Here is a 17,658-nt window from a genome sequence, read left to right on the forward strand (position 1 = left end):
CTAACTTTGACAGATGAGATAGGTGGGAGAGGTTCGACATAAACGCAGTACGATTTTTACATCATCTGAATAATCTTCCATCACCACCTGTAATGGTCTGGTTTATGTTCAGCATGAAGGTTATGTTGACTAATCTCAATATCAGCATTTTGCCTTTTAAGACCAGGGTTCCAGAATTTAGTTTCAGCAGAAAGAGAGACATTTATTTGAGGTATGGATTTAAGTTTAGTTTGTTTTTTGTCTTTGAATACTTCATACCAGTTATTTTCCAATCCTTCCTGACATATTGAAGCTCTTTCTTCAAAACATGTTGAGCACTGTACACATGAAGATAGCCGTCTTCTGGGTTGTAGCGTCATGTAGTCCGGTAGACGTTTGCCGCCATTTAAAAAGGTTCTTGCTGCCTTTATCATCAGGGCTATGTTAATAAATAAACATCTTTTAATTTATTACTCATTCTCTGTAATATATAGAGGATACCCTAAATGTTGATTTTGTATATTGTTTTAACATGTTCATTACGTATTTTTAATTAGGTAGATACTTTGTTTTCTCCAATACAGGAGTCAGAATTAGAATCAGAATCAGAATTAGAAAAAGCGAAAGGCGAGACGGTCTTGCCCATTCGTTACCTCAAATCGCAGCAACAGAAGCAGGCCAAGATGGCTGCCAAAGCAGCTGGGGATGGAGAAGGTTAGAATGTTCCTTGTGATCAGATTAATTGTTCGTAGTAAGGAGTTCAATGAACTGATGATTTCCTCACACTACAGTTTTCTCTTTGGTTTACTGAAAATTTTTCAGGTGATTGTATCAGAAGTGATTTGGTACTTTGGTATTTTCTTACGAGTAACAGACGGCATGTGTTTGCATTAGCAGTAAATAATCTCAGTGAGAGAAATCAGTCTTTTAAGGCCATGATTTATTTATCTTAAGGCTATATTACAACACATGAAATACAAGAATACGATGGACATTACAAATATAATAATACTATAAGATTGGCAATCCATTCAAGTTCTGGTGGAGAGGCTCAGGTGGCATTCCTGTACAATATGTTTGATGGTCTGATGACTCGCACCACAGTCACAGTCGGCTGTTTGAATTTTCCCCCATTTGTTAAGGACGTCTGCGCATACACCATGGCCAATGCGGATCCTGTTGAGGGTTTTCCATGTTTGTCGAGGGAGGTCTTGTCCCGTTGGTAATTTCTGAGGGTTTCTATGGCTGTTTACATCAGGAGTTTTGCTGCCCAGGCAATTTTGCTTTTAAAATTGCCAGCTTGAAGGCGTTCTGCAGTAACTATTGGGGGTCGCCTGGATCTCAGTCTTTCGAGATTAAGATGAGGGATGTCGTCGTGAACTGGGAGGTTAGAATTTCTTTGCAGTTTCTTAAATTCACGTAACAAGGCATCTTGTCTACGTATTGCTGGTGGTAGAATTCTGCTCAGTATTGGTAGCCAGTGGGTGGGGCTTGTTCTGAGGCAGCCTGTTATAGTCCTCATTGTATTGTTGAGCTGTGAGTCTAATTTATAGACATGTGGGCTATTAAGCCATACCAGAGTACAGTATTCCGCTGTCGGGAAAACCAGGCCTAATGCAGAGATCCGTAGGGTAGATGCTGAAGACATTATGTTACAGTTAAACTGTGTAAAGGATATATAAACTAGTGACAAAAACTACCATCTTTTTTGTATCCAGGAGCGGAAGGTGGCGTTGCAGAATATTTTGAATGAGAATAACTTTATATCAGACAACTTGGGCAATCTGCCTCCGGCTCTCTCAGAGCTTATCATTGACAGCAACGCTAAAATAGCAGTTGCTGAGTAGGTCCACCCTACCTCCTAATAGATGGGTTTCAGGTGGTCCTTTCCCTGGAGTTAAAGTGTGGTGGCTCCAAAATGGAGCATTCTTTTGGTATTTATATATTGGAGATCGTACGGATACTGTCCGAGAACTGCTCAGCCTTATCAAACTGGTGTATCCACCTGCAATTTTTTTTGCAATTCTGATAAAAGGTTGGAAGTCAATAAATGCAACAGCGCGCGCTGGTGAGTAATATTTTAAGTAAAGGGTCATAATTTGTGCCCAAGTCGTAAAAGTAACCTAAACTAGAAAGCCAAAAATGTTCTGAAGTTTTCTTAAAATATACGCACTTAAGCATTTTCTTTTGTTCTTTAAATGAAAAGTCAACTTTTTTCTGACCTTATGTAAGATATTTTTGTCTCTTTATTGTTAAATTAGTTATTTCATTATCTGATTTAACACAATAAGGAGGGATTAATTGAATTGTAACTTCTTTCTCTCGTGTTAGAATTGTTTTGTTAGGATTTGGGGTTTCAGTTGCTGTAAATTCTTGAATTGTAGCTTCTAATTTGTGACATTTCATTATGACACCAGTCGTAATTATTACTACGAACGCACTCTACAACTCATTAATGATCAACTGGCCAACTAAACCGACCTTCAATGCAACCAAAATATTTCCCACTTTACGTCCTTCACACAGGGAAAAGATGACACACATCAATTCAACACATGATCAAATAACATCAAATTAACTTGCACGCCCTGGCAATATATATGAATGTAAACCTGCACCAGACTCAGAACGCATCTTACAATCATGCCGACCGCAGAAAGTCCACGCCATTTCCTAATACGCAGGGACGGCAACGTCTAAAAAAACAGCGAACACAACTCGCCACCGCCGGTGAACTAGGGAAATTCAATGATCGTTATATGCGCACCCAGAGGAACTCTTCTGCCATCTAACGACACAAGGGCTGAAGTAGATGTCCTTGTCTAGAAACAAATTACAAGCAACATTTCGGTGGAAGCCTTTACCCTTAGCTTTAAGCAGTTTTCCATTCTACCCAAAGACAGAGTCAGCCCATCAGACATGAATATTTTTAGGTCAACACATTTTACAACTACTCACAAATATAATTCTCTTATACTTACTCTACACCGAAATTTCTGAAATTTTAGAACCCCCCAAAAAAAGTATATATATATATATATATTTAAGAAAACGGATAATTTCTTTACATAGGTGCACTGACATTCAAATTACATTTCTATTAAATACATTATTTATGGTAGAAGACCCCTTCCTTCATGAGTTACATCATCTCATGTTGAGCTACACATTTTCTGTAACTGTCAGTGAAATGTGATAAAAATTGTCTTGTGTGTAGATAATACTGATGGATGATGAAAGAGGATTTGTTTTCACTTTTAATATTTCAAATTGCAAGGTACAAGGTGACAAACATGAATGTTTGTAGTTCCTCTCTGTCGACTTGTCAAGAACCTACGGAATGCAGGAGATTACGCCTACAAACACAGAGACAAATTAATGCTGCAGAAACATAAAAAAATGTTGGAATGGGAAAATCAGTAGTTTGCAGTTGATTACAACCACGACGAACACATTAACTTTAATTACTTTCCTTAGGAAAATAATGACGATAACTGGGAATTGATGTAGGAGCTAAAAAGAAAACTGAAGAGAAATATTATTTGCAGCAAAGGATAAATTATTTTCTGCTGAGGAAGTCTCACTGAAATTAATTATTTTAAAAACGTTTAATTTTATTCAAAATATTACTCTCCATTAACACATAGCAGATTCTCATTGTCTTTTGCATTAAATCCTTTTGTGGCGACATGTTTCGAGTTACAAAACCGTCTTCATGATATTAGGGAAAGATTAAATGTTTTGCTTCATGAACATAACTTACAAAGTCATCATTAAGAAGGCAAAACACTGACAATTTTGTATTGATTTCTGATCTACGTGTGGTATTGAAAAAAAAATTGCAAAAGTACATTTGGCTGAGTTGCCCCGATATACCAGGTATTGTATTATTCAGCATTTATGGCTTCTGACCTTGTAGGGAGAGCCCAGTATGGGGACCACTTAATGATAAGAAGCAGTAGGGGGGAGGAAAGTAAGCAATCAAGATTGCCACTTGTTTCAGTCAGTCAGTGCAGCAGTGTAGAAGCCTCATATTGTTGTCTTGCAATTGTGCTGTGTTAACATGCCACCTGTTTTCTCCAAGTTAGGTTCTGAAACATTACGCAGTCAGAGCAGAGTAATTGTCACGATTGCCTGCAATTTTATGAAAAGGGAGGCAAGAAGTAAGGATAAAGTGACTTTGCCAGTATACTTTAAAGAAATACAGAAAGTGCAGAAAAGAGTGTCAGAAGCTACTGGAGTGTCTGAAAGGACAATTAGAAGGATTCTGAAAGAGCAAGAGGAACAAAGCACTTCATTTGGAATGCCTGGCAAGAAGCACGACGTCCCTAGGCGAATAACCGAAACAGAAGACTTTGATAAATGTGTTGTTCGGTGCAGCATCCATAATTTCTATGCACAGGAGGGAACTGTTCCAACAGTTGCTAAATTACTTGTAAAGCTCAAAGAGAGCACTGATTTTAAAGGAAATTGTTCAAGCCTCAGAAGAATTATTAGGGACCTTGGTTTTAGGTGGAAGAAGACCAGGTTAAACAGAGGGGTGCTCATTGAAAGGCACAATATACGATCTATGTGCGTATCATACTTGACTGCACTCAGAAAGTACAAAGCCAGTGGACATCCAATCATATTTGAAGACGAGACTTATATTCATGGCAGCCATACCAGACCGAAGAATTGGACTGACGATAGTGATTCCAGTTTGTTGGCGCCAACATCAAAAGGCAAGAGACTTGTCATTGTTCATGCTGGAGGAAGAGCAAGCTTTATTTCAAACGCACTTCTCATATATAAATCTAGGCAGAAAACCAGAGATTATCACAATGTAATGGGCAGTAAAAATTATGCCCGTTGGTTAAAAACAATGCTAATACCAAATTTAACACCAAACTCCATTCTGGTCATTGATAACGCCTCATATCATAACACTCAGATAAACAAACCACCGACATCTAACTCAAAGGACGAACGAAATGAAAGCCTGGCTATTGGAAACAATCATCCCATTTTTTGACAACATGTTGAAAGCTCAACTGTATGATTTAATCAAATTAAATAAGTCAAAGCACAAATGTTATGTGATTGATCAGATTTTGGCAGACAAAGGGCATATTGTGCTGAGACTTCCGCCCTACCATCCCGATTTAAACCCCGTTGAACTTATTTGGGCAAATGTAAAACAATGGGTTGCAAACAAGAACACAACATTTAAAATAAAGGACGTCGAGCAACTGTGTCGCCAGAGATTCAAAGGAATTGGACAAGAAGAATGGGAGAATGTATGTCGGCATGTGGAAAAACTAGAACAAATTTATTATGAGCAAGGAGGCATAATCAAAGACGCTATTGAACGCATTATAATTGAAAATAATGCAGTGGACAGCAGCGGCAGCAGTGATGAATCGGGTGATATGTCAGAAGGTGAAGGTCTGTCAGGAGTGGAAGAATTGGAAGAGGACTAAAGAGTTGTGAAGAAGATAAAATTGTCTAATACTCTCTGCAGTGTTAATTTTCTAGTGATGCGTAGTGTAGTGAAATCGACTTACCTGTGTTACATATCGTGGTGATATTTTATTTGGAGTGTACTGTATGCGGCCTCCTGCCATCCATTCTGGTAAGTGACTCGCTCCAAGGTTCCAATTCACAAAACGCAGCGGCCGAAAATGCTGGAACCAAGTCTAATTGTGCCATGTCCCTGGGGAAGCACCAACCTTTACAAATGCCATCAAGATACAGGCGATGCTTTCAGTTAACAGATGTATTTATTCACGGTATTTTGTTTAAGCAATTCAAGACCCATGCTCTAGACACTCTGCTCACTGTGACTGGTATATTTCTAGACAATAATAAATTAAATGAATATCATTCCATTATTTTAACTGACTGCAGAATGGCATGGCAAGAACTGTCTGAAAACCATGTCAACATTGCAGTATACATGAGCAGGCTTTGTTAACTGAATTGTCATCTCTTTGCTGGAAGATAGTACACACATGCAGATCAAATATACAAGAGAGGTAGGAGCATTTATAACAATAAGAAGCCACAGAGCATCTATGGAATGTTAACACAGGTATTTTTTGACTTTTTCAACAAATTATGTAGACCCAAACATGAAAAGTGCTCCCTGATAGTGTTTAAAATCAGACCAGATGAAAGAACCGATTATTGCGGTGGCGGTTGATACCCAGGAAACCGACTCTGATCATAAGCTCCATACTGGCCTTGGGGTGGAGGACCCTGTGGCCCAGGAGGTGGCATTTGCGAAGTTGGGGGTCGTGGATATTGATATGCAGCTTGTGATGGTGGAGGGTATGTCTGAGGTCCATAGGCTTGGTGAGTATGTCCAGGATAAGAATGCTGTGATCCAGGAGGATGTGGAGGATAGGTCTGAGGTTGACCTTGTGGACCTCCTGGAGGTGGTGGTACATAAGTCTGAGTTGTAGCAGGAAGAGACTGAGGTGGTGGGAGACCATAACCACCTGGTTGCTGAGGTTGAGGACCAGATGATGGGGGTCCCTGAGGGCCAGACTGGACCTGTGCTGGCTGAAATCCTGTTTGAGCTGATGTAGTACTCTGTGGTGATGGCTGTTGCTGCTGAGGCTGCTGTTGCGCTTGTGGTTGTGGTGGAGGGTAACCCCCACCTGCCTGTGTAGAAGGAGGGTAACTCTGTTGCGGTGGAGCACCGCCAGGTCCTTGTGGATATGTCTGTGTTGACGCTGATGGAGCCATACTAGTAGAGACTGCTGTCTGTGAGTAAGAGTTCTGCGGACTAGGCTGAGGTGGACCTCCAGTAAAGGGTGGTGATGCAGCATTTGAAGGTCCATATCCAGTAGGTCCTGGTCCAGGGCTAGTTTGGTTGCTGTAACTGCTTTGATTTGGTTGCGACGGTGGTTGCTGGGACTGTCCTTGTGTTGTTGGAGGCACATATGTACCAGGCTGAGATACTGTGCTGGGGGCTCCTCCACCACTGCTGCCACCACCTCCACTAGTAGTAGATGAAGTATTTCCACCACTTCCTGCATTTGCTCCTCCATATCCTGGTTGCTGCTGCTGCGGGGGTTGGTAACTACTGCTTCCACTTCCATTGCTGGCAGTAGCATTATAACCTTGTCCAGTTTGTGTAGCTGACTGGACCACTGGTCCATAACTTGTCTGAGATCCAGAAGAGCCATAGCCAGGCTGTCCTGTTCCTGGACCATAAGTGCTTTGCTGTGGTCCTGTGGCAGCTGGTGGAGGGTAGACTGCCTGCTGTGCTGGAGGAGGTGGTCCATAGCCAGGTTGTTGACCTGGACCTGCAGGACCATTACCATAACCACCAGCTTGCTGTGTTGGGGCTGGACCACCATACACAGCACCTGTACTGACCTGTGAAGCTGGGTTTGGAGGGGGCCCATAGTTTGGTTGTGATGATGGAGGTGGCCCACCATAGCCCTGAGATTGGGTGGATGTAGGTCCTCCATAGCTGCCTGGTTGAGTTGAGTTTGGATAACTACTCTGCTGCTGTGCTGGAACTGGCTGTTGGTTTGATTGTTGTTGAAGTGGGGGAATATATGTCTGTAAAATACAAAAACAATTTTCTTTAATTGGTTTCTCAAATCATAGTTTTCTGGACTGAAAAAAGAAAAGAGGTCGCCACATTAAATGCCACCAAATGTGACTGGTAAAATTTCATCATACTGCTGCAATGTGGCAAAGTGCTCATAATCATAACTGTCTGTACAAAAAAGTATCCGACCCTGGGCCGGGAAAACAAAGTTCTGTATCTGGGGGGTTACAATACCCAATCCCCTTCAAAGTAGGCCCCTTGTGACTCGACACACTTAGCCCAGCGGTCCTTCCATTGCTGGAAGCAATTCTGGAAGGCTTGTTTTTGAATGGTGTGCAGCTGCACCATCGCGTTCTGTATGATGTCCTCGCGGCTGTCAAATGGGAGCCTTTTAGCAGTGTCTTCATCTTCGGGAACAGCCAGAAATCACAAGGAGCCATGTCAGGAGAGTAGGGAGCCTGGTGAACCTGCGGAATGCCGTGTTTGGCCAGGAAACCCTGGATCAGGTGTGATGAATGAGCTGGGGCGTTGTCATGATGCAGCTGCCAGTTGCGTGTGTCCCACAGCTCCGGTCTCTTGCGCTGAACTGCATCACGAAGATGACGGAGGACTTCTTGGTAGAACTCCCTATTGACAGTTTGGCCTAGTGGTGCGTACTCATGATGCACAACACCCCAGTAATCGAAAAAAACAGCCAGTATCACCTTCACATTGCTCCGAACCTGTCATGCTTTTTTGGGCCTCAGGGATGTTGGATTAAAAACATGTCTGTACAAAAACACTCGTACACTGCTACTGAGTGAAGCAAACAAGTTGACACTTGCGTCACTGGTAGAGGACAGATCAGGGTCAAATATGGTCTCCTTATTTCGCCCTCACCATTATTGTTTGCCTATTTACAGCATCAGGCTCGTTATTTCTGTGGCAGACCTCGTATTTTGACTGAGTTTCTTACACTGAAATTTCATTGTATTAAGTGAAACTGAACTTTGTATAATGCAGTACCTGTGCAGATGTCTGGTTCTGATTAGGATACTGTCCAGGGTAACTCTGCTGAGGTCCCGGTTGTGGATAATTCTGGGGACCACCTCTGTATTGCTGGTTTCCTGAACCTGCACCAGGACCTGAAATTAATTCAAGGTAAGAAAAATATGCTTCTACCTGCAGAACAAGTTCATCCAATTACCTGGTGTTAAAGTGATCTGGAAGTGAAGCTAACCATTCACCTCCATCTAGTGCCAATGTGTGTAGAGCTAAACCTGCACTCCACCGCATATCCGTATGTGTAGTGTTTCGTTAAGTCATCGGGGACAAATTTATCAATCTTACTAATAAAATGTTACATGTTACCCTCTTGCCTTACAACAGGGTAGAAACACCCATGTCCTGTGGAATATGCTTATGGTTGACTGAACTGGTCTATACTGTCTGGATACATCACAATATTATTATAAATTGTATATATTCACAAAAATAGCATCTGTAGGCTTCTTAGACTGCCATAGATTCATCTTCTTTGTGTAGTGCCTTTTCCTACTAGACGTATGTGCCAACTTCTGGGAGCATCTACTGGGTTCTAAATTATGCCACCAGAACTCACATTTTCTGGGGTGGGGTAGAATATTTGCAGACTGTGATGAATGACTACTAGAAGTATAAAATAAGATGTCAAATGTTTGGGTGCAAAGTCCATTCGTGAGAAAAGTAACCAAAGTGTTGTGGCAGTCTTTGCATTAAAACCAGAACACCTGCACATGTGCACGCACGCACACACATAAATATACATATCGTTTAACAACGGTTTCTGTAAACATTTTAACCTTGGACAGTGGACAAAGTCCTAAAACCCAACAAACCCAACTACATAGTACCAATGAGAGGACAACAGTGAATAATGAATTGGAAAGGATGGTAGTCTCTATCACTAGTCAGTGATAGAGACTAGCTCTTTCTGATGGACCTAACTAAGTAGGTACCTTCCTTCTCACCTGAAAATGAAAACAGCCAGTTTCCGAAACATTGTGGTTTTCCTTTTAAACAAAGACGATGGAAAAAGTACAGATAGCAAATAATTTTGAGTGTTCTTGCATGCTTATCTGGTCTCCCAGCAGTTAAAACATGTCAAATCAACATGAGTTCAAAACATCACCTAATCTGATTTTAATGAAATTTTGGTCATGCATTATAACCCATTGGAAAAGAGCACATGCAATCTTTCATAATTCTGTTCAAATTATTCAAGGAGATGCTATTATTAAATTTTTTAAAAACTGGAAAAATTTGCATCATACATGATCACAACCTTAATTATAACTCTGGTTCTGCATGACATGTACAGCTGTAGTTGAACTTATTTTAATCCAAAAGAGGTGAAATAATAAAGGAAACGTTTGAAGAAAGATTCCTGGGTTACAAGCCACATCAAGTGGCTGAATGGTGAATAAACCACATCTTCCGCCAACATTTCGAGAACAACCTCTGCTCTCACCCTCATGGTTGCTGGGAAACAAATTTGATCCTTTGTTGTGATGAGAAGTCCGCAGTAGCAGAACATAACATAAATACAGGGAACCTCATCGACTTCTGTAGGACCTCGATGTTGAACAAGTCATCAGGATATATGGACTGGCTCGTAAAAGAAGCCACTGAGATCTGCCTGAATGACAACTACTTCAACAGGGATGATGGTTTCACTCTGAGCTGGGCCTGGTATCCTGTAACAAAACTGCTGTCTGCCTAGAAAGCTGAGCCAGCTAGTGCGAACATGTGACCTCAACTGCCAGTTCCCATTGGCCAGCATGAAACAAAGGATCAGATTTGTTGCCCAGCAGCCTTGAGAATGACAGCAGAGATTGTTCTCAGAACATTGGCAGAAGATATGGTTTATTCACCGTTCTGCCACCTGACGCAGCTTGTAACCCAGGAATCTTTCATCAACTTCAGTCACCGCGAAAGATTCAATGTATGCAAAGGAAACTTTTACAGGTAGCCCTCGATTTGTGCCGATTCAGAATAACGCCGATTTTGAAACCTGAAAGTAAAAAGTGAAAAAAATAAATTTTACTATTATTTATAACATTTTACAATGTATCTCATACTGATTCTTATAATAAATCGTAATTCTTACAACAGTGATTTTGAATAAAAATTATAAATAGTCATCTCTGCAATTACGTGTGTTTCGTTAACGCGAATTTGCTCCAATGAGATCGATGAATCGGTAAAATCTGTTTGTGAAATGCAAACTTTTGCATATGCGAGTTTGGTCTTATGCAATTTCATTCCTGGCACTTTAAACTTTCAAAGGACTAATTTCATCTCTGCGGAGTTACCGGGGTTATTTTTACTACGCGATTTTCTATAGGTCGGTGTCTTACATGAACGCAACAATCGCATAACACCAGAGATGACTGTACACATCAAACACATGAAAGAATCACAGTCAATTGCTGGGACCAACGAATTGCTGATTGCAAGTGTATAAAATATATTTTAAAATTCCCTTTATTTTATTTACGTTATTTCGGAGCTTTAAATGTAATGCCATTATATTTCTCGTCAATGTTTGGGTGCTGGGAACGCATGTCATTGACTTTCCATTGATTTACATTATAAAAAGAGTTTCAATTTATGCCGGTTCGTCCAGGAACGCATCCCAGGCGTAAATCGAGGGCTACCTGTATTTCGATATATAATCTGTGTTTAGTTTGGAAGATAAAAACTTAAGAGCTTTTCCTTATCCTTTGGGAGTAAGGAAACCAAATCCTGGCAGTGCAGACAAGGGAACTGATACGTACACAGACATTATATTTACAGAATCACTTAATCTTAGAAAACAGTTGTACATATTAAAAATGGACTTAAACTCAGTACTTACGTTGTGGCATGTTCTGTTGCCCTTGCATCATTTGACCTCTGTAACCTCCCTGTTGTTGCCCAAAGGAAGCCATGGCTCCCTGAGAAACAGGAGGAAGATCACTAGTGGGTGCTGATGTTGACCCGGGTGGGCCACCAGCCTGTCCTGCCGGACCATGCATTCCATGCTGTGGACCTCCTGGGGGCTAAACCAAATTATGAAAATCCTGAAGTTACAAAGACACTAAAAGTGAAAACTAATGTCTGTCAATGTATGACCTGAAGCTTCCATGGTGACTAACATTAATAAAATCTTCTCCACCTATCAAAGTCAGTATTTAATTGGCATGGCTGATGGCCCAAGAAGATTTTATTCATGTCTGTCAATTAACTGAATCTACAAATGAAGCAGTATTATAAACAAAGCACTTCAATGTTTAGTTTAGCATGTTTTCCTAGATACAGTTCACTTCAGAGATGACAGGTATTTATAGTTAGTGAGGCATGAGAGTAGATGTAGTCGCATATGTTGTTGCCTGTGATGGTAGGGAGAAACTGCGTGTGCTACTAATGTATTCCTTACCTAAAATCACTGTTTAAAAAAATCTGTTGCAGTTGTAAGTCAGATTTAATGGATACATTCTAAATAACCATATATTTTAGATGCTTTATTTGATTGATATTTACAATGAATGAAGTTTGTAAGTGCAGTGCCACTATCAAAGTGCTGATTAGGCATATGATTGGATGTTGTGACTCTGAAGCACAAAATAATACTTCACTAATTCCTGTCAGTAAAGCAATTAACAGGGCAGCAAAATATTGTGAAGTTTCTTGGTGCACAATAAATAAAATCAGAAGGAGGGCAAGGCGCACTCAAATGAATTTCTCAGGATGCCAGCAAAGACGCGGAAAAGATCAGAGAATCAGAAAACTGTTTTAAATGACTTTGACCGACATACTACCAAAAATGTAATGCAGGAATTTTAGGTGAATCTGAAAACAGTTCCAACTTGTAAGAAGATTCAATCCATCTTAAAGGAGAAAATAAGACTAATTGAACCTGAAGGTACATTCTAAAAGAGATGGGACTTCAGTGGAAAACTGCCAGCTGCAACTTCAAAAATACAGCTCTGGTAAGTCAATGTTCAATTAAAATTATAATTTATATCAAAGACATAAAGTCTCAATGTACAGCACATACACAGTAGTAAAGCGTAGTTAAGATTCCATACAACTTGCACTCCAACTTGATACTCTGATGCTAAATCAAAACAGTATCTCCTACATAGGTCAACAGTAGCCAATATTTTATTTAACTAGAATGCAATAACACTACCAGACATTAAATGTGTGTTACAGAATATTTCATGCTTTCAAAGATCTTGTTTGTGAGTGATGGCAACATACTGTAGATTCAGAACACTGGCAGTAGTCTACAGCTACTTGATGCCATCACGCAGAAACAGGATCCACATTATCAAATCTGAAAACACATGACAAGCAAGATTTATAAATATTCTGGCTTTTATCTTAAATTATATATGTTTAGGAAAACTGGTTGAAAAGAAAAATGCAGAATATAAGGTTTAGGCAAACACAACAATTTTAAAGAATCACCTTCAACAATAGCAGAAGTAACTTCATTACTCTCATCCTTGACTCTCCTGTAGCCAGATGAATATTACGACTGACAAGAGTATTGGTGACGGCTAGAGTTCTAAGCATACTTACCTAAGAACTGTCTACAGAGCGAGTTAATACAGGTATTCCAAGTCATAAATCTAGAAATAAACTTAAAATACTGCAATCCATCAATAATTATAAAAAGCAAACTAGAAATAAAATAAATAATTTTCTGCACATATAAGAGAAAGCTGAAGGAAGTATTGTTTCTATACTTACTGGTAGGAGTGCTTGTATATTTTGATTTGAATCTGCAATGGAGGCAAGATATACTAAATTGCGATGTAATATTTGCTGATACCTGAAACCAAAATGGTTAATCATCTAAATGTGATCTTAGTAGCTGCATCTCATCATGCAGTGCTGGAATTCTTACTCTTCTGTAATGCAAATCCAAACCTTAACTGCAAGATGTAACACTATTTTACTGGCACCTAAAGGCCCTTAAAACCATTGTATTTAACATCTGGCAAACTTACTTATACAACATTCCCATGAAGAAGAGATGGCATTACCAGTGGAATGATAGCTTCAAGCAAACAATAAAGAGACTGCATTCCATTCCTTCAATTCAACAGTTTATAAAAAAAATAACAACAGAATGGAAACTATCATTTAAATTTTGCCTTCCTATTCCACTTGTTGTCTAAGTATTGGTGGTAATATATGTTGATCTCCTCTACCAGCAGAGCAATAATTGATGCAAAGTACAACACGAAAGAGTTGTATGGAGTCTAGCCCTTGTTGACATGGGATGCCTCAATTGTCATTTGTCTTGTGGATGCATGAATTAAACTGCTGCAACAAAGTCTAAGGGTGGCCACACATGCTACGGCTCACTGTAAGGCCTGCCTTCCAAGTTAAAGCCGGAAGGTAAGCCTCAAACCTCTGAGAGTCCACACACATACAGACTTTGTGGCAAGTTTGTGCTCAGTCTTTTTATTCTTCAGTCGATGCTACAACATGTTCAGTGAAGACGATGCGATTTTAATCGGTCTTGCTGCTACTTTAATGTTGAAAAAGAAAAGAAAGTTGAAATGTTGTAAGTGGGCCAGAAGTTGGTTAGATGCATCAAAACATTCTCACATAAATTTGTTGAATGAAATTTGATTAGAGCCGACGGACTGGCATAACTACTTGCAAATGGATGAGGACACATATTTGGAACTGTCAAACTTAGTTTAACTTAGTTAAACTACGGATCTGAAGTTCTCGACGTCTGGCTGAGAAGACTAAATGCTACAAACCTTGCCTTTACCCTCGTCTCTACCCACACACGTTACGACTTGTAAACATTCAGTAAACCTCGAGGCAAAAAATCAAGCGACTGCAGATTTATCGGAGGCTCAGTTTCCGGCCAAATTCACCACAGATGCTCCAGTTTGCTGGAAGGTTTGCCTTCAGAGACGTAAGCCATAGCGTATATGGCCACCCTAACAGCGAAGTCAGTTGATATTATAGTACAAAAGACTACTTTGTAGAAGATTAATATTTATTTTGATTTTTACTGTCACTTCCATTTGTTGTTCTTATAGCAATGTTTATCTTTATGTACAACCATATTTAAAGGCAAGGATTTTGAAAAGGGTATAGGAACAAAAAAATAAACTGAATTTCAAAATCTGCTAGTATTCAAGAATATATTCCTTGTGTGTAAGGCAGTATGAGCATAAATGATGCAATTAATTCAATTCATTAAACTGATTGCTAATGATATAATTGTAATTACATCACTGGGCACTTAAGTTCCAATTTGGTATCCATTAAGCTTCATATTTTTCAATGTGGCCTACAATTTGAATAGGTTTCACACTCCTGGTACATATTCTAATCTTTGTATTTTTAGACGGGAAGGAAGCCAAAAGATTGTAAACTGAATGATAGCGTGCATTTTCTATATGTAATTTCCTCTTAATTTATTCCTAAATTTTCAAAAGCAAATACTATATTTATATCAACAAATCCTCATGAATGGTTTACTCATCACCCTGATGATTGAGGTAGCAAGCACCTCTGAAATGTCAGTAACTTATACTAGACTACATGGTGAAACAACCCACAAGACAGTCATCTTCATAGTCCCTGCTGTGAGAACCTAAAATCTCACTAATTTAAAGCCTGACTGGTAGGTCATACTAAAGCAGGCCTCACTCTTTTAACCACTTAAAATTGTCTTTCAATACATTCCCATTTAATATTCATGAACTTTAAACAAATATGACAAATTACCATATGTAAAATAATACACTTAACATTAATATTGTACACTCATTTAAATACTCACTGCATGCATTCCTGTGCTTTCCCTTTACTCTGATATTCTTGAATTGTTTGAATCAGATGACTGTTTTCATCCAGCATCTGTGACAAAAAAAATTAAACCGTTCAGACAGCTGAACAAGAAACAGAAAAAAATAACTCTCAAATTGCAACCTGACACCAATAGAGATCACTGAGAATACATCCACCCTTTGAAATCTAGAACTGAGTTACAAGGAAATGCAAATTTTAGAAACACGTTTTTTCAAACTTTTTTAAACTTAAAATCCTTTCCACTTAAATTATGAGTTAGGTTAAATCTAACACAATCTTCTCAAAGCGTGAAAAAAGAGTGAATATTTCTGCCTATTATATTTTAATACACAAGTCTGCACTCCTCCCCCAGTATTGTCAGCTGATTAAGTAGAGAAGAATGAGATGGGCTGGGCATGTAGCGCGCATGGATGGGACAAGAGGTGTGCACCGGGTATTGGTTGGGAAACCTGAGGGGAAGAGACCTCTTGAAAGACCTAGACATAGATGGGAGGATAATGTCAGGCGGGATCTATGGGAGATAGGAGTCAAAGGAGACTGGATTTTGTTGGCCCAGGACAGGGTCCGGTGGAGGGCTTTGGTTAATTCGGTGATGAACCTTCGGGGTTCGGTAAGCCATCTGGTTGGTTAGTTAGTTACCAATGTTAAAACCTTTCTTCCACCATATTTTATTAATTCTAAATTAATATACCCAGGTCCAGGAGATTTCCTGCTTTTCATAATATTTATTACTATATCTACTTCTACATCTGAAACTGTTAAATTTGTGCTTTCCATTTTCCATTCTTCCTCTTCTATAAATTCAGTTCTATCTTCTGTAAGTAACGTACTATAAAAATTATATCAATCCTGCATTGAGATAAAATCTGTCTTGGCTGCTTTAAGTTATCCCTGCAATCAATTAACAAAGGAACTATCCCAGGACAACAAAGTTATTGAAAACTGAAACTTCTGTATAAAAAGGATATAAAGAACCTTGCATCTCCAACTATAGGCCAGTTTCATTATTAACAGCATTTTCCAAGAGCTGAGAAGCTGCATACAAGAGAACAATTGATTTCTTAAACTCTATGTTCATTATACGGTTCTCTGCCTTTCCTCTTATGTATTATTGATCTACCCCAACCACCAATTCACAATTAACACCTATATTCTTTGCTGATGATACTAGTATTATCATTTATCATCATGACACAGACTACTTTAAAAAGTACCATTAATGATGTCTTTGCTAGACTGAACAAATGGTTCAAAGAAATCTGTACTGTAACATTGTGTTGTGTTAAGCTGATCTTGGTTTTCCCTGTACATCACTTTTCACACACTCAGTTCACTTGAAAAGCATGTTTCAGAACAACGTGACCATCATCAGATTTAATTCATTGCTTCTATGTCACTGTAATAAGGATCTCCTCGATTATGTCTAGAAATAATGATAAAACTATATATTAAAATTGAAGTTTATAATTTAGTTAAAATGGTTAAAAGTTAAAATGCCAAAATTGATTAACAATACTATTTTTATCACAGGCTGGCGAGTCACAGTGAATCATTGTAGAATTCCATTCTACGACACACCACATATATAAATTTCGCTACAACAGAACTCGTTCAATATTAAATGGTTGAATGGTGCTATACCAACTTCGAATTACTGTGAAATACACTACATTTTATATAATTTATTATATACTCTTTGGGGCATTTGGAGCAACGTCTTACGTATACTTGTCACTATTCTAAAGGTTAGCCAGAACTCTAACAACAGAATACGCTTACGACAACGAAATTTAAACATAAGATCAAGCAATGCTAACTTTCTGGATCTGAGCAGGATTGGGTGGTTGTCTTCCTCGTTGTACAAATGCCACCGACATTGCAACTGACTGTCTCGTCTTCAACAGTAGACTTTTCAAATATAAATTGAAAATAAAAATACTTCTTTATGCGTATTATCTTCAAGTCAACAATGTTACACAAGTCTACACAATATTTTAGAACACCTCAATGACAAACAACTTTTTACCAAAATACTACAGACGCACACATCACCATCACTCCTATCAATTTTCTTTCGCCATTCATTGCTGCCAACATATGAAGTGTTTCATATTTCCGGGATATGGTAGATATTATCTGAACACTCTGATTTAATACTACATGTCAGTGCAGATTTGCAAGTAAATATTTAACTTAAGCAACATGATTATAATAATAATTACAATAATATTCCTTGAAACAAATACAGATGAACCTTCTGAATTTCTGTGTAAAAT

The 17,658-nt window shown here is 38.9% G+C and overlaps 2 protein-coding genes across 4 annotated transcripts; one reads left to right on the forward strand and one right to left on the reverse strand.

The window, feature by feature from the left end:
• Positions 1-898: 898 nt before the first annotated feature.
• Positions 899-17,486, reverse strand: LOC110839132 (uncharacterized). 3 transcript variants are annotated; one of them, XR_015537392.1, is made up of 7 exons: positions 17,200-17,486; positions 15,354-15,430; positions 13,289-13,370; positions 11,406-11,589; positions 8,534-8,652; positions 5,526-7,536; positions 899-2,801 (listed from the first exon to the last, which is right to left on the reverse strand). XR_015537392.1 is itself a non-coding variant. In XM_022083017.2 (6 exons), the coding sequence occupies exons 1-6, from the start codon at positions 17,257-17,259 to the stop codon at positions 6,145-6,147; spliced, it is 1,914 nt and encodes a 637-aa protein (XP_021938709.1). In that variant the 5' UTR covers positions 17,260-17,486; the 3' UTR covers positions 3,569-6,144. The 3 variants fall into 3 exon arrangements, 1 of the variants encoding a protein (XP_021938709.1); XR_015537391.1 differs by lacking the exon at positions 899-2,801 and adding an exon at positions 3,569-4,070; XM_022083017.2 differs by lacking the exon at positions 899-2,801 and having other exon boundaries at positions 3,569-7,536.
• On the forward strand, positions 4,043-5,628 carry LOC147875022 (uncharacterized). Its single transcript, XM_087357138.1, has one exon. The coding sequence runs from the start codon at positions 4,043-4,045 to the stop codon at positions 4,991-4,993; it is 951 nt and encodes a 316-aa protein (XP_087213264.1). The 3' UTR covers positions 4,994-5,628.
• Positions 17,487-17,658: the final 172 nt, after the last annotated feature.

Source organism: Zootermopsis nevadensis, unplaced genomic scaffold, assembly GCF_977971745.1.
Source record: "Zootermopsis nevadensis isolate Lab colony 2312 unplaced genomic scaffold, Znev_1.0 Znev_ptg000002l, whole genome shotgun sequence".
NCBI lineage: Eukaryota > Metazoa > Arthropoda > Insecta > Blattodea > Termopsidae > Zootermopsis > Zootermopsis nevadensis.

Bases quoted from the DNA above. Each gene is read 5' to 3' on its own strand.
- LOC147875022 (XM_087357138.1), top strand. From the start codon at position 4,043: ATGCCACCTGTTTTCTCCAAGTTAGGTTCTGAAACATTACGCAGTCAG.
- LOC110839132 (XM_022083017.2), bottom strand. From the start codon at position 17,259: ATGTCGGTGGCATTTGTACAACGAGGAAGACAACCACCCAATCCTGCT. The intron at 13,371-15,353 runs GTGAGTATTTAA...TTTTGGTTTCAG, and splicing joins AAAGCACAGGAATGCATGCA to GTATCAGCAAATATTACATC. The intron at 8,653-11,405 runs GTAAGTACTGAG...AATTAATTTCAG, and splicing joins GCAACAGAACATGCCACAAC to GTCCTGGTGCAGGTTCAGGA.